The sequence below is a fragment of the Phycodurus eques genome, chromosome 12, assembly GCF_024500275.1.
Source record: "Phycodurus eques isolate BA_2022a chromosome 12, UOR_Pequ_1.1, whole genome shotgun sequence".
NCBI classification, from domain to species: domain Eukaryota; kingdom Metazoa; phylum Chordata; class Actinopteri; order Syngnathiformes; family Syngnathidae; genus Phycodurus; species Phycodurus eques.
In genome coordinates, this window is record NC_084536.1 from 13458122 (window position 1) to 13484868 (window position 26747).

General features: G+C 41.1%; 1 protein-coding gene across 1 annotated transcript in view; it reads right to left on the minus strand.

Annotated features, from left to right (window-relative positions):
- The window catches only part of wars2 (tryptophanyl tRNA synthetase 2, mitochondrial), a 37666-nt gene extending 12597 nt beyond the window's left edge, over positions 1–25069 (minus strand). The window contains exons 1-2 of the mRNA XM_061692276.1: positions 24950–25069; positions 583–846 (exon numbers count right to left, since the gene is read on the minus strand). Of these exons, the coding sequence (XP_061548260.1) occupies positions 583–846; positions 24950–25063 (378 nt within the window). The 5' untranslated portion in view covers positions 25064–25069. The remainder of the gene's footprint in view (positions 1–582; positions 847–24949) is intronic.
- Positions 25070–26747: the final 1678 nt, after the last annotated feature.

Below are 26747 nucleotides of genomic sequence, written 5' to 3' on the forward strand. Positions count from 1 at the left end.
TGTTCCAAGCATGTCCCACCAGGAAGTGGGACAAGCTGGAGAGACTATGTCTCCCAGCTGACCTGGGAACGCCTCGCTGCATGAAGTGGCTTGGGAGAGGAAAGTCTCGGCTTTTCTGCTTAAGATGCTGCCTCCGTGACCCTACTTATGATAAGCGGAAGACAATGAATGGATTGTTTTCATGACAAGGTTAACACTTCAAACCACGGTATGTGTTTGAAATTAGGCTTTGAAAATAGTGGTAGGGTTGGAAATTAGGGTTTAAACCCTGGGTTTTGGTTTCAAACTAGGATTAGAATTTAATATTAGGTTTTCAAGACAGGGTTAGGGCTTCAAATTATGGTTTCAAATAAAATGTAGGGTTTCCACTGAATGCTTGAAATCTACGATACAGTCCTAAACAAGGCTAGGGTTTCAAACTAAGATTACAGTACGTTTTCAAATATGGGGTTTCAAGCCTGTCCTCGGGTTTCGATATTCAAACTACGCTGTGATTGGCCAGTTGGTCTGAGAGAATGGTCAGTGCTTCTTATTCATTGGTCTCTAGCCCCCCCCCCCAACCTTTGCGTGTATTGGTCGTACCTGTGACTGCTGGAAGAGAATGGCCTTGTGCGGGTTGATGCCACACGCCAGCAGGCTGGCCACCATGTCCAGCGTGTTGGTCCTGAGACTGCGAGGGTCCTGGGGCTGGGTGATGGCATGCAGGTCCACCACACTGTACACGACGGACGGGTAGCGGTCCTGGAGGGACGCCCAGGTCTCCAGGGTCCCCAGGTAGTTGCCCAGGTGGGGCACCCCAGTGGGCTGGATCCCGGAGAACACCCGCTGCCATGTTGTCGTAGACGCCTATGGACACAGAAAAAAAAAAAAATAAAGCTAACTTTTAACATTAGCTATCCAGCTATAAAGAGCTAATGCTACGTAGCTAATGGATGGTATAAACAGGGTGAAAGTGAAAAGGTGTGAAAAATTACAGTGAGAGCAAGGGAAATTAGAGTCTGGGTTTCAAATTAGGGTTTGAAACAATGGTTAAGGTTCCAAATTAGGGTTACAACCCTGGGTTGGGTTTAAAATCCTTTTTCTACATTTAGTTTGAAGCCTGTAGCTCCAAAATGCCATGAGTACATAGCTGAGATTGCCTATAAGCACGGTGGAAATGTGAAAATGTGTGAAAGTCGCAACAAGAGAGAGCGAGTGTGCGAGAGTGTTCCGAGAGCAAAGTGTCAAATTTACACCATGGATGCTTCGGAGCGCTTGTGTTCTCTCCCAAACACGCTCGGAAGCAAAGAATGCGTCACCTTGCGGGCCAAAAACATCGTTTTTTTTTTTCTTTGTTGGCCACCAGAGCGACTGCTTGAGGTGGCGTGGGAACAACAAACAACCAGAATGGTCAAGAGCGCAGTTTAACATCAACAACGTGACAAACTCACTTAAGTGTTTTGGAAAGTCCTGTTAGGCCTGACATCAGCCACTACACTACAAAGTAAAGTTCCTTCCATAGAGGGCGCCATTCAGAATCCAAATTGTCCCCAAATACCAAGAAAAAGGTTATTCACAACATAGCAGCGGTGGTTTCAAAGCCTAGGTCCTGTTTCAAGACTTGGGCTGGGCTTTAAACAAGCTAAGGTTGGAAATGACGATTAGGGTTTCAAGCCAGGATCAAAGGTCAAGTTAAGGTTTCAAACTTGGGATAGGGTTTTAAATTTGGGCTTTTGAATTAGGGTTTCAAGCCTGGATTGCAATTCAAATGAATGTTTAAATACAGGGCTAGATTTTCAAACTAGGGTCTGAAATTAGGGTTTAAAACAAGGGTTGAGGATTCAAACAAGGATTAGAGTTTCAAATTAGAATAAATCAGGGTTCCGGTTTCACACTAGGGTTTCAAGACTGTGTAAGGTTTTAAGCAAGGGTTTTGAGTTACGATTACAAAACAGGGATAGGGTTTGAAATTAGGGTTTTAACCCATGGTTTTGGTTTACAATTCGGGTTTCAAGCTTGAGGTCGCGTTACAAACAAGGGTTAGGGTGTCAGAATTGGGTTTCAAGGCAGGCTTAGGTTTTGAAATAAGGGTTTCAAGAATAGGTTAGGCTTTCAACAAAGTTTAGGGTTTCAAGACAGGGATAGGGTATAAAATTTGGGTTTCAAGCCTTGGTTAGGGTTTTCAATTCGGGCTGGGGACACCAATTAGGGTTTCAAATTTTGTTATGTTTCAATAAAGGGTCAGTGTTTTGTGTTAGGGTTTCAAGCTAGGGTTAGTATTTCAAACTGGTGTTGGGGTTTGAAAATAGGGTTTTAAAACAAGGGTGAGGGCGTCCAGATTGGATTAGAGTTTATCCAAGAGTTAGGGTTTTAAATTAGTTTTTTAAAACCGGGTTTGCGTTTCAAGCCTGGGTTTAAATTTTAAATTCGGGTTTTAGCTTGGGTTCAGGTTTTAAACAAGGGTTAGGCTTTCAAGAGCGTGTTTCAAGGCAGTCTTAGGTCTTTAAATTAGGGTTTCTAGATTTGGTTAGGGTTTTAAATTGGGGTTGCATACAAGGGTTAGCGTTTTGAATAAGGGTTTTAAGATAGTGTTAGGCTTTTAAACTAGGGTTAGGGTTTGAAATTTTAGTTTTGGGTTTTAAATCAGGGTTAGGGAGTCAAATTACGGAGTCAAATTGGGGTTTTCAAATGTTTCACAAAGAGTCAGCATTTTGTATTAGGGTTCCAAGCAAGGGTTAGGCTTTAAAACTAGGTTTGAGTTTCGAATTAGAGTTTAAAACCAAGGTTAGGTTTTGAGGCAAGATTAGGTTTTTATACTAGTGTTAGGGTTTGAAAATAGGGCTTCAAACAATAGTGACAATTTAAAAATGGGATTAGGATTTTATCCAAGGGATTTTGAATTAGGATTTAACGTCACGGTTCGGGTTTCAAATTAGGGTTTCAAGTGTTTAAGATTTCAAATCAGAGTTTCAAGCCTTGGGTAGAATTTCAAACAAGAGCTTGGGTTTCAAATTAGGGTTAAGGCTTTAAATTAATGTTTCAAGCCCTTGTCTGTACTCTTGTAGGTTATCGACAACCAATCATAAAGTCCTTTTCTGTTCTTCTCCTGGTAGGACAATCGTATCACATTCAATCAATTTCTCCCGACTGGTCCTGAAATCAGCTAGCAGCAGAGCCTTCAAAACTCCCAGCCCTGCAAGCCACAGAACAACCACTGGTCCCAGGTCTGCATAAAGCCCTCGGCACGGGGGAGCACGAACAAGGCCGGAAGGAACTGACCGCTTATGTCATTAGCCACCAGGTAATTGCATTGAGTCTCATTGGGGACGTAAGAGTCGATATGAGGTGCAGACGGGACCCCGAGTCTGGCTCATGTGTGTTCTCACCTCTAGTTGACATGTTAACCCCCTCGAGGCAAGCCATTAGCCACGCAGACATGCTAATATGGCATCATTTGAGCCAATCAAGTGTCAAACCAGAGTCAACACCGGCCACTAAGCAGCCGTCACCTGGCCAGACGCCTTCGAGGAAGGCCGGGGTCTGGAGACGAGGTTGTGGGAAGGAGGTGTGAGGGGGGGTAAATCAGCTCCCGCCCGACGACAGGCCAGACAGCGAATGGTGTACGGTAATTAAATTTTTATGACGGATGCAGCAACACAAGCGCAACAGTCATAAAAGATGATACGCTTTTAAATCACAAGAGCCAGTGTCTGAAAGAAGCAGTCACTGCCACGAAACATGATTTGTCCCACAATATTTCATATCGCCAATAAAATTAGCAGGGAATAAAACACGGAGCATACTTGGTAACTTGATGTGATGTATAAAAATGTACTGACTCTATGCGCCTTACTATGAGACAAGCATATGGTTGGTTTCTCACAGCCAGTTGATGCCGAGATAAGGATAATTGTATTATAATTCATGAATGCACCCAGTTTTCATGGTGAAGCCTCAAAATGATCTCATCAGAAATCTATCTACAGTCCCCTCCAAAGTATCGGAACGGCAAGGTCGCTTCCTTTGTTTTTGTTGTATACTGAAAACATTTGGGTTTCAGATCAAAAGATGACTATGAGACAAAACTTCAGAATTCCATCTTTTATTTCATGGTATTTACATCTAGATGCATTAAACAACTCAGGAGAGAGCACCTTTTGTTTGAACCCACCCACTTTAAAAGTGAGCAAAAGTATTGGAACATGACTGATGGGTGTTTCTTGTTGCTTAGGTGTTGCCTCTTCGATTAATTGCTTAAGCATTAGCTAGTGCTTATTTTTGGCTTTGAGTTTCTCCTGTGAAAACTGCATTTGCTGGTAAGCAAACGAAGACCAGAGAGCTGTCTATGGGAGAAAAGCAAACCATTTAGAAGCTGAGAGAAGAGGGAAAATTTATCAGAGCTATTGCACAAATATTGGGCATAGCCAATACAACAATTTGGAATGCCCTGCAAAAGAAACTATTGGTGTACTGCGCAACAGACATCGAACAGGTCGGCCAAGGGTATCAACAGCAGTTGATGACAAACATTGTGAGAGCTGTGATGCAACACCCAAAGAAAAAAGTCAGTTACATCACTGCCAACCTCCACAGGACAGGGGTGAAGGTATCACAAGCCACTGTTCGAAGAAGGCTTCGAGAGAAGAAATAGACAGGCTGTACCACAAGATGCAAACCACTCATCTGCAAAAAAAATAAAATAAAAACAAAAGTAAAAAAATATAAGGCCAGATTGCAAAGAAGTACAGAGATGAGCCACAAAAGTTTTGGAACAAAGTTTTATGGACTGATGAGACCTAGATTAACGTCTAACAAAGTGATGGAAAGGCCAAAGTATGAAGAAAGAAAGGATCTGCTTATGATCGAAAACACACAAGCCCATCTCTGAAGCATGGTGGAAGTAATGTCATGGCTTGGGCTTGCATGGCTGCTTCTGGAACGGGCTCAATAGTCTTTATTGATGATCTAACTCATGGTGGTAGCAGCAGAATGAATTCTGAAGTCTACAATACCATTTTGTCTGGCAATTTACAGAAAAATGCATCCAAACTAATTGTGAGAAACTTCAACATGCAACAAGACAATGACCCAAAACACACTCCCAACACAACAAATGACTTCATCAGGGGAAAAAGTGGAAGGTCTTAGACTGGCCAAGTCAATCACCTGACCTTAGACCATGCATGTTACCTCCTGAAGAGGAGACTGAAGGGAGAAACCTCCAGAAACAAACAAGAACCGAAAGAGGCTGCAGTAAAGGGCTGGTAAAGCATTTCAAATGAAGAATGCAACAGTCTGGTGTAGTCAATGGGTTGCAGGCTTGATGCAGCAAGTAAGGGTTATGCCACCAAATAGTAAATGTTATTCATCCATCCATCCATCCATTTTCTTCCGCTTATCCGAGGTCGGGTCACGGGGGCAGTAGCTTTTGCAGGGAAGCCCAGACTTCCCTCTCCCCAGTCACTTCCTCTAGCTCATCCGAGGGGATACCGAGGCGTTCCCAGGTCAGCCTAGAGATGTAGTCTCTCCAGCGTGTCCTGGGTCAATGTTATTTATTAAGTTAATTTAACAATGTCTGTTCCAATACTTTTGCTCACTTGAAAAGTGGGTGGCTTCGAACGAAAGGTGTTCTGTCCAGAGTTAACACATCCAGATGTAAATACCATGAAATAAAAGGTAGAATTCTGAACTTTGGTCTCACATTCATCCTTTGATCTGAAACCCAAATGTCTTCAGTATACAACAAAAACAAAGGAATGGACCCCGTTCCAATACTTGTGGAGGGGACTGTATGTAGGATACCATAATGGCTGTTTCAACCCAAAATGGCCAACTTCCTGTTGAGAGGCTGCAGTAAAGGCCTGGAAAAGCATTTCAAATAAAGAATGTAAAATGCTTTAGAATGTAAATGAAAGTCTGGTGAAGTCAATGGGTTGCAGGCTTGACACAGTATGGGTTATGCCACCAAATATTATTCACTTTTAGTTAATTTAATAATGTCTGTTCCAATACTTTTGTTCACTTGTGAACTTGGGTGGCTTCAAACAAAAGGTGCTGTCCTGAGCTTTTTCACAAATCTAGATGTAAATACCATGAAGTAAATGCTGGAATTCTAAATTTTGTCTCATATTCATATTTTGATCTGAAACCCAAATCTCTTCAGTAAACAACAAAAACAAAGGAATGGACCTTGCCGTTCCAATACTTTTGGAGGGGACTGTATGTAGGCTGTTTTAACCCAAAATTCCTCTGGACCAGAATTTCCTCGAAGCCGCCCTGAAGTCGTTCTCCACGGCCTCACCGAACTCCACCCACGCCTGAGTTTTTGCCTCAGCGACCAACAAAGCTGCATTCTGCTTGGCCAGCCATTACCCATCAGCTGCCTCAGGAGTCCCACAGGCCAAAGAGGCCCGATAGGACTCCTTCAGCTTGACGGCATCCCTCACCGCTAGTGTCCACCAACGGGTTCGGTGATTGCCGCCACAACAGGCACCGACTAACTTACGGCCACAGTTCCGGTCGGCCGCTTTGGCAATAGAGGCGCAGAACATGGTCCAATCGGACTCAATGTTCCCCGCCTCCCCCGAGACGTGGGTGAAGTTCTGCCAGAGGTGGGAGTTGAAACTCCTTCTGACAGGGGATTCTGCCAGACGTTCCCAGCAGACCCTCAGAATACGTTTGGACCTGCCGGACCGGCATCTTCCCCCACCATCGGAGCCAACTCCCCACCAGGTGGTGATCAGTTGACAGCTCCGCCCCCTCTGCACCCGAGTGTCCAAGACATGCGGCCACAAGTCCGATGTCACGACTACAAAGTCGATTATCGAACGCCGACCTAGGGTGTCCTGGTGCCAAGTGCATGTGTGGACACCCTTATGCTTGAACATGGTGTTCTTATGGACAATACATGGTGAGTACAGAAGTCTAATAACAGCAATTTAGTGACCCATGTTAGATTATAAAAAGTTGGCTGTGACATGGCAACCTGAAAAGAAAACTTGAAATTCATGCACCATGGCTTATCTTGTACTATTGGATGATTTGGAGAAACATTTCAAAGAGCATGCCTGTCTGCTCAGTCAGAGCATAGAGTGGCTTCTCAGCAGATAACGCTTCCCCAAAAATATATTGATGAATTTATGCCGTGATTTGTTAGCCATGTTGGAGAAGGAGACAAAATCCACGAAAGCCAGTGCACAGATCCAACTTCTGAGAACATGAGGCAGGAGTGGTTTGAGTTTATTATTGAAATAACAAATTATTGTTATCTTTATTTTTTACAAATTAAACTGTCTAAATAAATGTTCACCCATGTATTTTTTCCCCTTTTGTTGGTAACACTTGAATCAATTGTTCCAAACAGTACTTTTTGGTTTGTTTCCAAGTATTTCTTTGCTCCGCCCTCTTTTTCAGAGAAGTAATCCATCCGCAGATTCTTAAAAGGGATTGCTACAACTGTATATGGTCAACTGGAGGCATTTCTCAATGCAAATGATGCTCGAATTGCGTGAGCGTGGCAGTTTAGAACAGCTGGGATGTATCAAAAATAGGGCTGTCAATCGATTAATTAAAAAAAAAAAAATCAGATCAATCACCCTTTTGAATTTTGTTTACCGTATTTTCACGGCTATAAGGCGCACCGTATTAAAAGGTGCAGTCTCAGTTACGGGGTCTATTTCTGTATTTAACACATACATAAGGCGCACCGTATTATTGGGCGCAGGCATGGTAAAACATATGCTAGCTTAAAACATACGGTAGCATGCATGCACGCTAAAACAATGTTTTTAAAAAGGCAGCGGGAGCAAAACTGAGTTCGGTTGTACTTTTTGGAAGTATTTAACAATGTACTCACGTTATTTTTTTAATCAATCCTCATCCACAAATCCATCAAAGTCCTCATGTTCTGTATCCGAAATGAACAGCTGGGCAAGTTCTCAATCAAACACGCCAGGTTCGAGTCAGTCTCGTTGCCGTGCGAAAGCTCGAACAACAGTGCAAGCAGACACATTAGCCCCAGCATCCACAATCCATTCACAAATTGTGGCGTAACTCGCCCGGCGCTGCTTCCTCATCTTAGTAAAGCTGTGTTCGCCATCTGTCATCCATCGCTTCCACGCCGCTCACAACTTCACTTTGAACGCCTTGTTTACAGGTGTCCAGCGATTCGTCAAGCCTCCCGGAATGATGGCAAGTTATTCTTTGCACATTAATGCATTGCTCGAGTTGGTCTTCCAACTCGGGCCACCTCGTCTTGTTTCCGCGTTTTGTTTTTCTTTTTTTTCCCCGCGAAAACTCAGCTTCGTCTTCTTGACTTGGCGAAGCTTGTTTTCCTGCTTCCTCCACTTGCAAACCATGGATTTATTGATCTTGAATTCTCTTGCGGCTGCTCTGGAGTCCTTAGCCAAACCGATGTTGTTTTGCACAATGCGCACCCCGGAAATGCTCCCCGTCAGTAAAGCGTTAAAAAAAAAAAATAAGAAGAAGAAAAAATCAAATATCAAATAAAAAAAAAAAAAAAAAAAAAAACACGCAGTGCTATATCCCCACTGGGGGTGTGGCTTTAGCGGCCTTCCCCTGTCCTCAGCCACGTCCGCTTTTCCTCTGCGTAAGCAGCGTGTCGGCAGGAAATGCAAAAAAAAAAAAAAAAAAAGATAAAAAAAGATGAAAAAAAAAAAAGAAAGTCGAGCGGAGCGCTCATCACACAACAACATTTATAGATGTTGGAACTCGGTGCACAAATAAGGGGTGCCATATTATAAGGCGCCCTGTCCATTTTGGAGAAAATTTTAGACTTTTAAGTGCGCCTTATGGTCGTGAAAATACGGTAATTGCGATTAATCAGAGGGGCCAAATATACCACACATAGGACTACATTTCGCTTTTAGATGGTATTTTAAACTTGTTGTGCTTCGATGAAAAGAAACTTCAGCGCTGCACTATATGCAAATTACCTTAGTTTTATTTTGAAATTTCGACAGACCTTTGAAGCTAAATTTGCCGCCAAGCACACCAGTCGGTGTCTCCTCACGTTTCGTTGCACTGGCGTATGAACTGACCCGATCACTGACCTTATAGCAATCTGAATCGTATTTCAGATATCTATCATCGGTTAAGGTATAGGAGGGTGTGTGGTCAAAAGAAATAGTTTGATTAATCTGAGTTAATACATGATTAAGGCAATAATTTTGTTGTGATTAAACATGAGTTGTTAACGGTTTAACTTTTACAGCCCTAATCAAAACACATTACTTACAGGTGTTCATGTGATAGGCGTCCGCACGTTTGATACATTTTTTGCCAAATATTTTATTTATCAAACGAACCTAAAACCCATTCTACACACTCTTTGATAAATGTGGCCCCTCGACTTCACCACAAAATGGCTGCTTCAAACCAAAATGAATGACTTCCTGTTCAATTTCAGCTATGGGTCATTGAGACTTTTTCGTGCATCCTGGGGAGTTAGAAACAAATCGGCCCCTCATACCAGTTTCACCTATCGACACGAAATTGGGTGGACAATGTTGATCATAAAAGGACGCACGAAAAAAATCTAATGGACCCATGCATGAAATTGAACCAGAAGTCAGCCATTTTGGTTTGAAGCAGCCCTTTTGTCTGCCATTTCAGGGCTTGTACTTTGACAAACTCCAATGAGGGAATTTTCCCAAATGAAGCCGAATGTGAAGCAGATATCCTCGCCAGATGGATGACACTAAATTGTGATGCTTTTTTTTTACCTATGCTGGTGGTGTCAAAGTTTGATCATCATTCCAAGGATTTGTTGTGGAAAAAAAAAGGGTTTAAGGGTCCGGTTCATCGCCTGCTTGCAGCTTTAATTTGTTATTGTGGTTGAGAAAGTTAGCGGAACTTCCCAAAATTCTCAACATGGAATTAAACTAAAATTAGTTTTGGTATGAAAACATCTTGCCAGCTTCCTCCAGGACTTGTGCAAGCCCTTGCCTCAAATGAAAATGTTTCTATGGCTCTACTTGCACTCTCTCTCTGGGTTTTACATGTATTTATCAGGCATTCTTGTACGAGGATGTCATTTTGTTGTGGCTGATTAATCCAATATTTTCACGCCAGCACCACAGCATGCGGTCGGTTGTTCCACGGCTCTGCTGCAAGACATTGGCGGACAAGAAAAGAGAAAAATGTTGGAAAAGGGCTCTCCTCTGGAACTGTAAGGGGGGGGAAAAAAGCCGCCGCTCACTCCAGTGTTAGCGTACGATTTGCTCTTTGTCCTCACATGACGTGACGACTGTTTTTCTGTGTGGCATCTTTTTTATTTTTTTTGAAGGCTCGTCCATCCAAGTTTAAGATGGACACATTTCCTCCACACCATGTTTGCGCTTGACCTCCGCCCCACTGCGGACGTTACCACACATGAACACCACCAAACAAATGAACACCTATTCTGGGAAAAAGTTTAAAAACATGGTGCTAACGTGTACGTAACCTTCTAAAAGTCGCCGCCCTCCGCATCCCCCCACCCCCTTCAGACTCTTACTCCGCACACACAAAGCGTGTAATGTCTTCAGCATATGGCGGCCGCAAAAGACGAAAGCTTTCGTCACCTTAGCGACGATGTAGCGCAACGGCTGCTGCTGTCGGTGTTAAAATATGAGAAAAGGGGGGAGGGAAACACAGCGTTTTCCGTGTCTGTTATGCGTCGTCGACAGGTTTTCCACGTGCTGACGTCCGTTTTTTTCAATTTTGTACGTTTATTTGTCAAGGAGACAGAGCATTTTGTCAGCCGCAGTTGGCTGTGGAGAAGCCTGAGAGTCATCAAACCTTTGACACCCCACTACGTCCATATTAGACAGGGTAACTAGAGCTTCGCAATTTAGCACCATCCATCTGTCTATAATACCTGCTTCTGATTGGAGCGAATTTGGGTGAATTCGTCAAAGTTCTAGCCTTGGAATTCCCTGAAAACGGCTGCGCTTTAAACCAAAATGGCCAACGTTCCGTAAAATTTCAGGCATAGGATTGAGACTGTTTTGTGCGTCCTGTTACAACGAGGGTTGGGCATCGAGAATCGAGAACTGATTGGAACCAGGACTAACGTTCCGGTTCTCCCAGAAACAATTAAATACGTCTATGCCAACATTGAGGCAGAAAATAAGTTAATCCGTTGGTTGCACTTTTGCACTGATGGTTTTTAGCATTTATTTTGTCTTGAAACCAACGTAAGAGAGAAAAAAAAAAAGCTTAACATTGAGCTAAAAAATCACCAAAGGTCAAACTAGTAACTTTACATCACAATGAACTGGGACAAAATTCACAAAGACTAACCTTGTGCCTCATCGGTGGGTAGGTAAAGGAATCAACGTTTTATAGCATTTGATCACAATCACTACCGTGTCGGTTAACTTTGGTTTTCAAAATAAACCAGTGTCATGTGAAGTTACTTTCCTGCCAGAATGCTGAGTTCCCATGTATACCCTCAAAATAAAAGGCTACAAGCTTAATACAGGAAGTCAACTTAACACTTGCACAATATAAACCATTTGACATGATAAAACAGTCCCAAATAACATTAATTAACAAATATTAAGTCAATTTGGTTAGTTCCACACACATTTCCACAGGTTCACAGGTTTGATATTGATTAAAGAACACAGAGTCAAATGTTCATTGAGTCTACGCTGCGGGCTGCTAAGAAAACGGATGTTCATAATTTGGACACCATTTAAACTATGCAAATTGTTTTTGACCCAGCCCTCTAAAAGAATCGGAATCGTTTGGAACCAGAATCGAAATGAGGAACCAGAATCGCTCAAATTCAAACGATGCCCAGCTCTAGTTACGACAGACGCGTCTACCCAATTTCGTGTGGATCAGTGAAACTGGTGCTTGGAGCTGTTTTCATCCAACTTTCTAACCAAGTAGTAGGCCAAGAATTCGCCCAAAATGGCTGCTTCTATCGCAAATGGTCTACTACATATTAAATTTTGGGCATGGATCCAAGAGACTTTTTCATGCGTCTTATTATGTTCGAGATACCCACCCAACTTTGTGTCGATCGGTGTAACAGATTGCAGCTTTTTTGGGGGGACAACTTTCTATCAAAGCACTTGGCCTATAATTCCCCAAAATGGCTGTTTCAGACAAAAATTAACAACTTCCTGTTCAGTTATGGGTACTGATCCTTGAGATTTTTTCATAAGTTCAGTTATGACAGACAAGTCCACCAAATTTCGTACTAACTGGTGAAACCAGTGTTCGTGTCAGATCCCCCCCCCCCCCTAATTTTCTAACCAAGTAAGAGTTATAGAATTCACCCAGAATGCCTGTTTCTAACCCAAATGGCCAACTCCAAGGTCAATTTTGGGCATGGGTCCTGGAGACTTTTCCGTGCGTCCTGTTATGATAGACGTACAACCAATTCTGTGTAAACTGTAAAACTGGTCCCAGGGGCTAATTTTTTTGAAACCATTATCTTGTGGGAGGGGGGGGGTGGGGGAGCAAAAATCTTTCGTTTTTATCTGCATTCAGTCACAGCCACAGATGCCCTAAGAGGCTGTGAGCAGTATATGGATGACGACATTTAAATTGGACCCCATGTTCCAAGCCATACAATGACAACATTCATGCGGGTTTTGTCCATTATGTTGTCTTTGATTTTGATATCAGTGGACATCATTTTGTTCCCACGGTCTTTCAGAAAACATCCAATCTTTTGCTTTTGAGAATGCTTTAATCCTGAACGAGCTACACATTTAGTTTTTGTAATCCAATGTTTTGTTTATAGGCGGCATGGTGAACGACTAGTTAGCACACCTGCCTCACAGTTCTGAGGACCAAATTCAAATTCAGCCACGCCTGTTTGGAGTTTGCATGTTCTCCTCATGCCTGAGTGGGTTTACTCCGGGTACTCAGGTTTCCTCCCACATCCCAAAAACACGCAAGGTAGGTTAATCGAAGACTCTAAATTGTGAATGTGAGTGCCTTTTGTTGTTTGTTTATATGTGCCCTACGATTGGCTGGCGACCAGTTCAGGACGTAACCCGCCTCTCGCCCGCAGTCAGCTGGGATAGACTCCAGCACGCCCACGACCCAAGTGAGGATAAGCGGTAGAGAAAACGAATGATTGGATGAATATTTTGTTTCTGATAATCATTTAGTCCCGAACAAGCAAAACATTTAGTTTTTGTTTCACTTTCAATCAGGGATTACATTTCTGGCTGTGCCATGACATCAAGGAACATCATTTTCTGTTCACGATCTTAATCTTGAAAAACATCCAATATTTCAGTTACGATAAGCAGCATCCTGCATATTTAAACTGAGGATTGGGCATTGTCATCAAGTATTTTCCAGCATGACCAGACCTGTCAACATTATTAATCACAGCTAAACAGACCATATCTGTTCCATGATGTGCTCTGGGCGTCGTTTAAGGGCTCATACGTTCGATAGCAGCCAAGACATTTCACACCGACGGACTGTGCCAACTTCAACAAGTCTGCGGGACGGCCGCCGTTTGGACCCCCGCTGTGAACGACCGTCAAGTCTTTGTAGGGGGACTCCGGCGTCAGATCTTTGCCAACGCCACATCCCGACAGGAGTGCAGATGGAAGGACGGAAGGATTTCCCCCCCACCAACTCCCCTCTCACGACTCTCCTGCTGAGCATCCCAACACAGAGGGTCCAGTGTTCCCCCTTCCGTCCCGGAACACCCCCCGTTAACACTGCCATTGCAATGTTAATTCACCTTGACGTGCTTTCCCTCCCTATCCGACTTCGCCATCTATGTCCCGGGACCTGTTAACCGAAATCTACGACATTGTGAGTGTTTTTGTCCGAGGTGAGAACACACCACAGCCTAAGACCAAGTACGTAGCAAGAAAATGTCTAGCCAAAAGAAAAGCTGGAATGTTCTTCCGAAACACAGCACACTCCAAATCCCAATTTTGATGGTTCGTAAAAATTATTGGGTGGATTTGCACCTGCAGAACTTTTTCATCTATGGAATCTTGGCATTAGCTATGTGGTTGGAGGGAAGCCAACCATAAGAACCCAAGAACCTCAACCTACAAGGCAGCAGCTGGGATAGAAAAATGCACCTAATGAAGTCAAGAGCACAAACGCAGACATCGCAAATCTGACTACAGTTGGATAACGGTAATTTATTTGTTGATATTTCATTGATTCCACTGTAATAGGTCACAACCTAACCCAAAACCTAGCCCGAACCTGAACCCGTAAACCAAACAGAGGGCAGAAGGAAGGTTTTTCCCAAGCCCTAAATCGATAAACCTAAAAACCAAGCTCGATATCCTGACCCAGATGGAAGGATTTTTCCGAACCCAATAACCTAATGATGCGCTGAAATGAAAAATCTTGGTCGAAACCGAAAACCGAAACACTGGGGGAAAAAATTATGATGCCCATTGTTTGTAAAATTGCATTTATGGCTATGACTGTGTACTAACCTATGGCTGGGCAATATGGCAAAAAAAACAAAACAGATCACGATATATTTTTTCATATTGTCTGATCAAGATTATTATTACAGTTTTTTTAATAAATAAATAAAATGCTTTTAAACTGAAGGTTTTTAAGTGTCTGTACTGAAAACTAAAGAAAAGTTCAACATTTCTATGAAGTAAATTAAAAAAGAAAAGAAAAACAATTTGCAAAAATCTACTCAACAGTATAACAAATGTAAAAAAAAATAATAACAGTCAACTAGTGTAGCACTTCGGGAAAATTATAATACTTGGAATTTGAATCTATTTCTTTTACCTTATTCCTTGGTTTATCGTCATTTTATATTTCAAAGGAGTACAGTAATTACTAAATGTTTGTGGCTTTATTTTGGACGCTTCCTAGATACTTCCTATATTTTCATGAGTTTGAGCTTTTATTTTGAGGCATGGTGGATATGATGTGGTTGCTCGTGTCTTTCAGTTTGCTTTCAATTTACCTGAGAGGCATGTAATGGACACGTGAACTAAAGCAAATGTTTGCCCTTTTTTTTCTCATCACACTAAAGAAATAAAACCCAAATTTGGAGCCACTTCTGTGTTCCTGCCCTTTCTATGTCACAGAAAACAACGAACGCAGTGTAGCTGGACATGCAGAACGCTCTGAACGCTGCTTGTAGCAGTGGGAAGCTGTGCAGACTCCGCTCGCATTTTGATACTTTCTAAATAATTACTTGGTGATACTTGTTCAAATGATTAAACAGGTTTGTTGTGGCCCGTTTATGAGGGCATCAACTGCCGACATACCTGAACATTTCTTTATTTGCTCCAAGCCACTTTGGAGATACCGCCACACAATCAACGTTGAGTGAGTATATAGCCTCAACTTCGGAAGGCAACTTCAAGTAATGGCTGACATCTATTTCGCTGCACTCAGCCACACATTTAACTCAAAGCATCTTATATATTTATCAAGGAAAGTCTACTTTGAGATATTTATCTTTATCGTTTTATTATCGCCTATCCGTAAATAAGACATTTTGACAGACCATCATAGCCACTAAATAACGAGAGAGACGCTTACGGGGCATGGCACCTCATTGTTGATGGCACCTCCGAGCTTTATCCAGAGAAGCGCACACTGGCCGTGCTGTTTCGGTCTTTTTGTTTCCGTGACAATAATCTTTCAGCCCGAAACCGAAATTTAATTTTTGGGCAAGTTCTGGCTGAAAATTTTCAGTGCATCACTCCTCTTAACCTAACAACCTTAACTCAAGTCCTAAACTGTAACCCCAAACCATAACCCTAGCTCTAACCCAAAACCGGATGGAAGGATTTGTACAAACTCAATAACCCTAAAACCGAATCCCTAACCCAAAAAGGAGTGCAGATGGAGGGATGTTGCCTAACCGTAGTCCTAAACCAAAAAGGATCAAAGAATTTTCGATAAACTGATAACCATTACCGACGCCAAGCCCAGATGGAAGCATTTTTCCTTAACATGATAACCCTAGCCTAACCCAAACCCAGGAAGACAGATGGGAGGATTTTCCCTAACCTGATAACATAAATTCTAATCCAAAACACTAACACCAAACCTTAACCCTAGCTCTAGTCCAAACCCAGATGGAAGGATTTTACTAACCCAATAACCGCAATCCTAAACCCCAAGACAGATGATAAAATGAAACCCTCAGGACATGTTTTAAATGAGAAAATCTGGGCCCGTGCCTACTCTACCCTTTGGTATAGAGCCTTAATTTCTTCAGTATAATCCTAGCGTTAACCCTAAACCATAACCCCCCCAAAATATATATAGATTTTTAAACCTGTCCCGCTCGGCTGCTTGGTCATGCAGAATGGATCATCCATATACCTTTTAGTGCAAGCGCAGTTTTTCTGTACAACCGAGGAGCACCATAACCCAAATCCTGACCCTGAGGGAAGGATTTTCCTTTACTAGATAACGTTAAGCATAGCCCTAAGACTAAACCATAACCCAAACCCTAACCCGGAGGGTTGGATTTTCTCTAACCTAATAACCCCAAGCCTAAACCACTCGCACTATCCCTGCAATATTATTCATTCATTTTCATACAGGAAGGATTTTCCCTAAACCGACAACCCCACCCATTTTCCTAAACACCCTAGTCCTAAACACTAACCCTAACCCCAAACCCAAAGCCTGGAATATTAGTGTCATGCATTTTCCAAAGTGCCTCCATGCTAGGAGGTTTGAAAGAAAATGTGTAAATCAAGTGTCTTAAAAACATAACATCTACGAATGTTTTTTTTTTTTTTTTTTAACCCATTCTAGATTTCAGTGTGTGTTTTTCTGTTTTTCCTCCACGGAGGGTGCCGAAGGGAAGCAGGGAGTTGGAGGGTATGCCCCCCCCCCCCCCCCCCAAAAAAAAAAGCATTTGATTAAATCTGCGGTGGAAAGGCAGGACAGGTGAGATTGATGAGGTTCCTCCAAGCTTCACACTGTGCAGAGTGCACGGCGGCAGGGCAGGAACAGAAACGCCGCAGTGTGGCAGGCCAGGGCTGCCGGCCTGCACTCGCACCGTGGGGTCCCTGGCCTGATTAATGGGGACTGGAGGCCCTTCAAAAACACCAGACATGGACCGCTCCAAAAATAACCTCAACGGGCAGCGGCTTCTGAAGGGTCCAGACTTCAAGACAGCCTGAAGGGAGGCCAGGGGAAGAGGGGAGGCGGTCAGGAAACTGTAATCTCCCTCATTAGGAACTCAACCTTTAAAGACTGTTTCCAGTTTACGCAAAGTTACAAAAATTGACGAGGGGAACTGTATCAACTATATGATCTTGCGAGCGGTTGCTGTGGTTACGTGCAAGTGACAGACACAATTAGCAGGAGAAGTTAGCGGGACACTCAGGCCCATAAACGACGTGATTTAGCAACATTTGTGGACTTCTTTCAACAGAAAATTAGCAAATCTCAGGGGAACACAAACAACAGGAAATTCGGCTTCAGTACTACTAGCTAGAATATTTTTGCAGTACCGGGCAGGCAAAAGAACCAAAACGGAACTAACAAGGAAGAAATTTCCCACAAGAACATTTTGAGCAAAAATAAACTGTAATACATAATCATCCTATGACAAAGAGTGGTGAAAAGTGAATGGATGCATCACGGATTTAGTTAGCTTCCTAAAAGGGTTAGGAAGAATTTAAGTAACAAGGAAGCAATTTATCACACAACAAATCTGAGCTAAAGAAAATATTGCAATACCAGGTATAACAGAGACAAAGACTGGTGAAAAGTAGATTGCGGCGCAATAGATTTAGGTTGCTGCCTAAATGGGTTACATACAAACCAAATGAAACGTAATCAGGAAGAAATTGTCACAGGACTCTTGAGCAATAAAAAAATATTGTAATATTTACGGTACCTATGACAAAGACTGGTGAAAAGTGAATAGATGCATAATGGATTTAGTTTGCTTCCTAAACGGGATGCGTACAAAAAGGAATCAGAAAGAAATCTGTCACGTTCCATGTGAAGCTAGAAATGTTACAATAAGATTTATATTCAAGAACAAAGACTGGTGAAAAGGAAACAGAAATAATGGTAAAAATTATACATAAATTTTACAACATTTTATCAACTTTATTGACCAATTGGTTAATAATAATTAATCATCAACAAAAAGGAGAATATGTTTTTTTAAATAAACTATTTTGCATATTTTACATACAGTGTACTTAATCATTTTGTATTATTTATCTTGTAGAATTATTTTATTCTAAATTTTTTTTTTTTAAATTAGTAAAATATCAAGTGGATCCACACAATTTGCAGGGGCTAGGGACCGTGCCGGATCACGATGGCGAAAAACTGCAAATACGCTCCCTTATAATTGCCATGCGAATAATGAGGGATGGGTTAAAATACAAATAGGTAAATTCGCGAATGCTGAACCGAGAACATATAGGTGTCATATATTCTCTTTTATTTCTACACCTGTATGTTTATATTATCAAACTATTGGCTAATTGATCATAATTAAATTAATTACAACAATGAAATTAAAATGATGAAATCAAAATAAACTATTTTACCTATTTCACATACACATTTCAGTAACTATAAAATTTTTAAAAATCAAATGTGGCCTTTTGAGCAGAAAATTTTGCTCAGCCCTGGTGTAAAGTGTGCTAGAAATCTTCCTTGGGGTATTTGGACAAAAATATGTCACCGACGTTATCAGATCACTCACTCTTTTAAACTCTGACAAAATGCATAATGTCTTCTTTTTAAGTTCATTTTGTTACTTGATGTTCAGACGAGCAGTGTGCTGCTGGGATTCATGATGAGAATGACTTCTAAAATCAACTTGTAACCGCACACAAGCTAAGTCAGCAGGACACGTTCTTACGCTATCATCACAGAGCAACTTTTTCACTCCTGTCACGATGTGGTTGCCTTCAGGGAGGTAACAAAACAGAGAAGGGGCGGATTGGGACGTGGTGGGGGTGGGGGATTTATAGACAATTTGAAGTAAAAACAACACATACGGCATGGAAAAGAGATGGTGATTGGTGATGCGCTAAAAGGTAAACATCTCCACAGGTTGCTTCCCTGAAAAATATCATCATAATAAATCTGACTTATATGGCCTTTTTTTCTTTTCTTGGGGAAGTCAAAAACTTTAATAAAAAACTACCAAAAAAAAAAAAAAAAAAGAATTTTTCATTTCCTCCTGCTTGGGAGGTTTACATTGGATGGAAGCTTTGACTTGGCAGAAGTCATTTTGAATGTCAAGCTGTCTTGATGATTTGTATTTTGTAAATACGTTGGCGTCAAGACGACTTTGGGGATTTAGGGCGCCAAACTGACATTTGAAAATAAATCGGGGAGTTGAGCAGCACTCATAAGGCCCAGGTTAAGTCCCCCCGCAACCCGCTAGTCGACTCTTGCCGCAATCTCCCATGTGGCACAAGGTGGGGGTGAGGTGGATTTAATGGTTTAAGTCGACACCCGAGTAAGTGAATTTTGGGGCCGTGGGGGAGAACAGAGAGGCCAATCATAAGTCACTTCCTGTTTCCTGCAGGCTGACAGAACAGGACTGATTTGCAGCAATGACGTGAGCGGCACTCGCAGCTGACAGCTGAACATATCAATTAGTACAAAATAATCCAAGAACCTATCGTCTTTTTACACTTGTGCGACGGTTAAGAATGGCAAAAATATGTTTCTCGAGTGGTGTTTTTGTCACAATTCAACGCCTTCCTTTTCCCCCTTCCAGCCTGCTCTAGTGTTATTTTTTATATTTGTTATGACAGGTAGACTGCACCAGTGCAAACTACAACCACCTTAACAAAAACACAGCAAAGCTCAACAATCCTCAGGTCCTACAATTCGGAGTTGATGTATCAAAGATATCTAAAAAAAAACAGCTCTCTGCCTTCATTTTTGTCCGAAAAACACCTTTATGTATTTCTACCTTAGACTTAGATCTCCACTCTTACTTTCATCGTAAAAACACCTCTCCACCTTTAGTTTCACCCAAAACACACCTGCCCATCTTAAATTCCACCTTTAGAACACTTCTCCACCTTTACTTCCACATTAACCTTTCAGCTTCACCTGTACTTCAACCTTAACCCTCTGATGCATGATTTATAAAAGGCTTGGTCAAGAGTGTTTTTAATTCTTCTTAGAACATGGAAAAAGATTTCAGCTTCCCCCCCCCCCCCCCCAAAATATGACTTTTTCATAGTTACAGACATGTCCAATCCAGTGGACTACAGGACCAAAGGACTGCTATGCACCAAAGGGTTAAACTAGGGTTAGACCGATTATCAGCTAACCCGATTATGGGCGCCAATATTCTGCATTTTGACGAATATCGCATTGGCCTTTTCTTTAAATCCGACGGCCGAGAAGACATCAATTTAAAACAGGCTAAACATCAGGGAACTATATTTATTTATTTAAATTTTCATTCAACTTTATAAAACATGCTGCTGACCGTGGGAGCTCCCTGCACTTTTTTTGGTTTAAACATAAAACAAAGCTAGGTAAAAGATTAACATTTCAGTTATATTGAAATGTAGTAAAATTTTATTTTCAATACAAAACTTTAGAAAGCTGTTTGTTTAAGTTTTCATTTAACTTCATAAAAAAATGCTACTGAACGTGGGAGCTCCCAACACTTTTTGTTAAAACCTTTAAAACAAAGCCGTCCATAGTCGAAGAAAAACCTTTTAAATTTGCTGCTTAATAAACACATGCTTTGAGGCATTTAAACTAGACTTTACACCGATTTTATCAGGCTGATCAGTATCGGCCGATATTTAGCATTTTATGCTGATCGGCTTTAATGTCATCATTCGCCTAGCCAATAAAATGACTCCGCAAAAGACATTTACTCTGCGTCGCCATCGTGCACAGTATATTTGAATCCAAAAGCTAGTTTATTTTTACCCTTGTCGCGCGTCTTTTGACGAGTATTGGAAATATCTGACGGCCAATAAAGTTATTTTTAAAAAAAACAACAAAAAAACGGTGGTGTGGAAGAGACAACACAACACGTCTGAGACAGACAACACGTAATGCATGGATCAGACTACAAGACAAATTTGCTCTTTCACGATTGAAAGAGCAAATTTGTCAGACTACTGCAATAAAATATTGTATTCCGATACCACCGCATCCCGTTTTTTACGATCATTGGGCTTTATCTTGTCAACTCAAATGCGACCAGAAACTCGTTACCGTGGCGACGACAACAAGAGTGGAGCGCGCCGACTTTGTGTTATAAGGACAAAATGGGGAAAAACGTGTGTTGGTGGTCACCGCCGTTCTGTCGAATCATGTCATTTCGGTGTGGGTGAAGTAATTTGATTACATTAAGTTAGCACCCATTATTTCTTTCATGTAATGTTGGTTTGACCTGATTGATTAGAATACACGATCTGAGTAGAGCAGTGATTTCCAACCTTTATGAAGCCAAGGAACATATTTTACAATTGAAAAATCTCACGGAACACCAACAAACAAAAATGTCGCAAAAAGTGGATACATTAATTACTGTATGTACTTCCTGCCATCTAATAGAAGACCATTTATCATTTGTTCTGTCACTATGCATCACTGGCATAAATAGATGAACAAACATAAATTATTTATTGTAAATATATTTTTTTGAGCAATTAAGTACACAAGTATATACAGTAAAGGAACAGGTCATTTAAATAGGCACATTCCTCCATCTTGTGATCGGCCCCAAAAATCCTGATCGTGTAAAGCCTAATTTAAACTGTTGAATTTTGTATTATTCTAAAGTTTGTAGCCAATATTTTCCCTTTTACTGCAAATAAATATCAGCTCCAAATATCAGTTATTGGCCTCCTTGACCATTAATAATTGGTATCGGTATCACCATATCGGCCTAGCTCTACCTTAAAAACCTCTCTCCACACTTACTTTCACCTTAAAAATGTCTCTCCACCTTTTCTTTGGCCTTAAACTTTACAGATCCACCTTTACTTTCACCTTAAACACACCTCTTCACCTTCAATTCTACTTAAAAATACCATGCACTTTTATTTCCACTTTAAAAAGAATCTACCTTCCTACCTTTAATTCCACCTTAAATACACCTGTCCACCTTTACATCCACCTTAAAAACACCTCTTAACCTTTAATTCCACCTAAACAAGACACCTCTTCACCTTTACTTCTGCCTTAACTGTACAGCACCACTTTCAATTCCACCTTAAAAACACCTCTGCACCTTTACTCCCATCTTAAACACACATCTCCACCTTTATTTCCACCTTCAAAACACCCCTCCACATTCTTTTCCAGCTTGAACACACCTTTTCACCTTTATTGCATACACCTGGCTGAATACATAAATTGCTGTTTTCCTGTTCATCAGTGGTAAACTAACTTTTCCACTTCACGACAGGAATGTTCCAATTAGACATGAAACGTTGCACGTACACAATAAAAGGTTTCACCCTGGCGAATTGGATTGACATTTTTACCTACGGGGAAAACATTTGCAGTTTAGGCCGATGTACGAGCTGCACCATATGTATTTTGTGAAGGCGTGCAAGGTGTGCTTGCAGCAATAACATAGCAGATGAAGTGTTGCTTTTCATTCCTTTTAATTCTCCCCAAATGTGCAAAGCGCCTCACACAAAAGGGGGCAGAGGTGTGATGTGCGTCAAACCTGGCCAACCTTCACCTTCCCTTTCACGCTCTGGAATTTTTTTTTCATGAATCTGATTGCAAGATGAAGTGTTACCTCTCTGTCACATGTTCTATATGCTCACCACTTAGAGTAATATTTGAATATGAGCACTGGTTAACTTCTACTTACACTTGTATGACAGGTAAACACATTTATAAGGTGAAGGTAGAAGTGGAGAAGTGTTTTTAAGGTGAAAATGAAGGTAAGAGGCATTTTAAAGGTGGAAATAAATGTGGAGATGAGTAGTTAAAGTCAATGAAGGCAAAGATGTCAAGGTAAGGTGGTAATGAAGGTGAAAATAAATTAAGAGCACATATGAGAAAATTGCCATTTAATTTTAAGAAAAAATACTATCGGGATTTAAATACTGTAGTTATTAGGACATACAATGATCAATACTGGGATTTGTTTCCCCATATTACACAGCACTGCTTGTAAATATTGTTATATAATCTTTCTGTACATGTTACTGCACCATTTGTGTTTGAATATTCATTATTTAATGGCTATATCATCGATGTTATGCGTTACCTCATCTATAGCGTTAGTTTTAGCGTAAACTTCAACTGAGTGTGCCGATAAACAGCTTGAAGCAAGTACACGTTAACTTTTTTTGAAGAACTTTTGCTACCTGCCAAATTGCCCACCGCACGCTAAGGGAGGACAAGAGTATAGTACAAACCCCAGTTTCAATGAGGCTGGGACATTGTGTAAAATGTAAACAAAAACAGTATACAAAGATGTGCAAATACTTTCCGGCCTATATTAAATTGAATACACAACAAAGATATTTAATGTTCAAACTGATAAACTTAGTTTTTGTACAAATACACATTTATATATATATATACACACACACACATATATATACATATACGTATATATAAATATATATACATACATACATATATATATATATATATATATATACATACATACATATACAAATACATATATACATATACACACACATATATACATATACACAAACACACATCTATATATATATATATATATATATATATACACACACACACACAGATACATATATACACCGTGCCATTCAAGGTGGGACTGCACACACGCGCTGGTTTTTTTTGTTGTTGTTGTTTTTTTGGCTGAGTGCTTACTGACATTTTGAACTTTTAAATCGTGATGACTAGCTTAGTTCAACTGGCGATTGTTGTGTCAGCTTCGGGCCATACCTGGCTGTGTGTCCTCCTCGAAATGTCTTTTTAGGGTCGCACAGCAACAACACTGGAACGTATAAGTGGACCGCGAGGAGTGAGTTTTAGCCCATTGGAATTGCCAAGATGTACCTACCTTTGCCATATTGTCTGCTTGCTTACAATCTGTGGCGCACATTTCGCCGCCGGCCCTGGTATCGGGAACGGACTTAAAATAAGGTACGTAACGTTGCATTCAATGTTAACAACACCCGGGCCAACGCCACTTTGCTATCGCTGTGACCACGAAAGTAGCTTAACTATTGAAAAGCTATTTGATGTTGAAATAGCGACGTTACGGAGACATGTAGTTAAACTGGTAGTGTCGCTAGTATCCATCACTGCTGTGCTTGGTTGTAAACATAACGTTACCTGCGGGGGACAGCGCGAGACCTCTCGCACTTGTAAGTGGTGAAAACCACAAAGCCGCAAGCAACCAATTCACGAAGGCAGAAAATATTTTCCTTTGTTCATAACGTTGCGTTTAAAAAAAAAAAAAAGTTCGGTTTCTGGGAGAAACAGCCTAATTTAGTAAAACCTACATATATTCAACTATTGATTACTAAAGAAGGGGAAAGGTAGAATCAAAATTATTTTTCCTGGTGAAAGAAGGGAGTTTATTCTTTCATTTGGTAGAATTGGTGCATATCAGTCTTTAAAAAACAAATTCTAAACTCCGAAATAATTAACAAGTAGGAATCAGGACGCTCATTTACTAAAAAGGTCAATAATATTATAAACAGTGTTAACAGTTATTATGTAAAATTAGATAATAAATTACATCACGTAGTCAAGTGTTTATACATAAAATTACCTCATATTTATTTACATGTGGAATGCGCCTTTAAAACGAGAGAACTACCACTTGATGTCACATCCGACGAAATAAGCCCCAATTCTAACAAGTGTTGACTGTTAACACGTCCAAAAATATTTATTTGAGTTATTGATAAAGAACATTTATTTATACTACTAGTGAGTGACGGCAAACAGGAGAGTGATGTTACGAGTGTGTTAAAGGCAGTAAAAAAGGCATTCGTCTGCATACAACTTAGACAGCGTAAATGCCCATCTTTACCTTCGTTTCCAACGTGCCCCCATCGCAGAGAAACCTTCGGTGGACTCGGTGAAGCTTCCTGAAGAACTTGATCAGGAGATGCCGTGCTAGCTTAGCCCGCACCGGCAGCGCCATGTTGGGATTCGGCAGGGGGGGTTTGACGTCACCCCACAGCTAGTACGGTGGCCTGGCGAGGACGAAAAGACTTTGAGAAAAGTGTAAATTGGATAACTTGGTTGGAGGAATTTTAGCGATAGTTTCTATGTATGATTATCTAAGGGCAAATAACTCTCTTATTGTGTTACAAAATGAAAAGCCAACAACATTTATGTATCCACCAAGGGCTATTTTAATAGCATCAGTGGAAGTGGAGAGGTGTGTTGAAGGTTGAAAAGGTGGTGTAAAATAAAAAAATAGAGCTGTGTTAAATGTGAAAATGAAGGTAAAGTGTTCTTAATGGAGAAAAAACGTGCTGAGACGTTCTTGAGGTGGAAATAAAGGTGGAGAGGCATGGTTCAGGCAAAAATTAAGACAGAAGGATGTGTCTAAGGTGGAAATAAGGGTAGCGAGGTGCGTTTAAGGTGGAATTGAAAGCGGCAAGGTGTAAAAAAAAAAAAAAAAGTGAGCCATTTCTAAGGTGGAAATAAGGGTAGCGAGGTGCGTTTAAGGTGGAATTGAAAGCGGCAAGGTGTAAAAAAAGAAAAAAAAAAAAAGTGAGCCATTTCTAAGGTGGAAATAAAGGTAGCGATGTGTGTTTAAGGTGGACATGAAGGTTGTAAGGAGTTTAAAGTTTAAATAAAAGTGAAGACACTAATTTCCAGAGGTGGGACAAAGTCATTGCTTTGCAAGGCTCAAGTCTTTGCCCTCAAGTCCCAAGTCGAGACAGGCAAGTCCCGAGTCAAGTCTCAAGTCGAAACATTCAAGTCCTGAGTCAAGTCGCAAGTTCTACACTTTGAGTTTTGAGTCCTTTCGAATCATTTACCAACAAAATAAAGACATATTTTAATATACACAATATTTACATTTAATATGTATATTATATACTGAATTTATATATTTAATATATTTTAAAATCCATATCTATTTATAAAAAAAAGATAAACAAGTGGCGGCACGGCTACCTGACTGGTTAGAGCGTCTGCCTCACAGTTCTGAGGACCCGGGTTCAATCCCCGCCTGTGTGGAGTTTGCATGTTCTCCCTGTGCCTGCGTGGGTCCCACATCCCAAAAACATGCATGGTAGGTTAATTAACAACTCCAAATTGCCCGTAGGTGTGCATGTGAGTGCGAATGGTTGTTTGTTTGTATGTGCCCTGCTGGCAACCAGTTCAGGGTGTACCCCGCCTCCTGCCCGGTGATAGCTGGGATTGGCTCCATCACGCCCGCGACCCTAGTGAGGAGAAGCGGCTCAGAAAATGGATGGATGGATGGATGGATAAACAAGTGCATTGAACCTTTATAAGAAGACTAGGGGACTGATCAAAATCTTTGCACCTTCAAAGCCAATCATCAAAGGAGGGGGCTTACTTTATTGCCCCTTCAAAACCGATTGATAGTAGGTTTTCAATTATTTTATGTTAATGCTATGCTATGACTTACTCTTTCTCACTTTATTTCTGTAGTGACATTAAACAGACCTGTCACAAATAAGTATTTGCATCCAGTAGTGCTGCAATTAGTAATCGAGTATTCTACTGGAATAATCAAGAGTAAGGATAAAATATAATTTCTGCTTGGCTAAAGAGCAGCGGCACCGGAGTGCTCGGAGAAAACCCACCCAGATACGGGGAGAACATGCAAACTCCCCACCGGTGGGGCT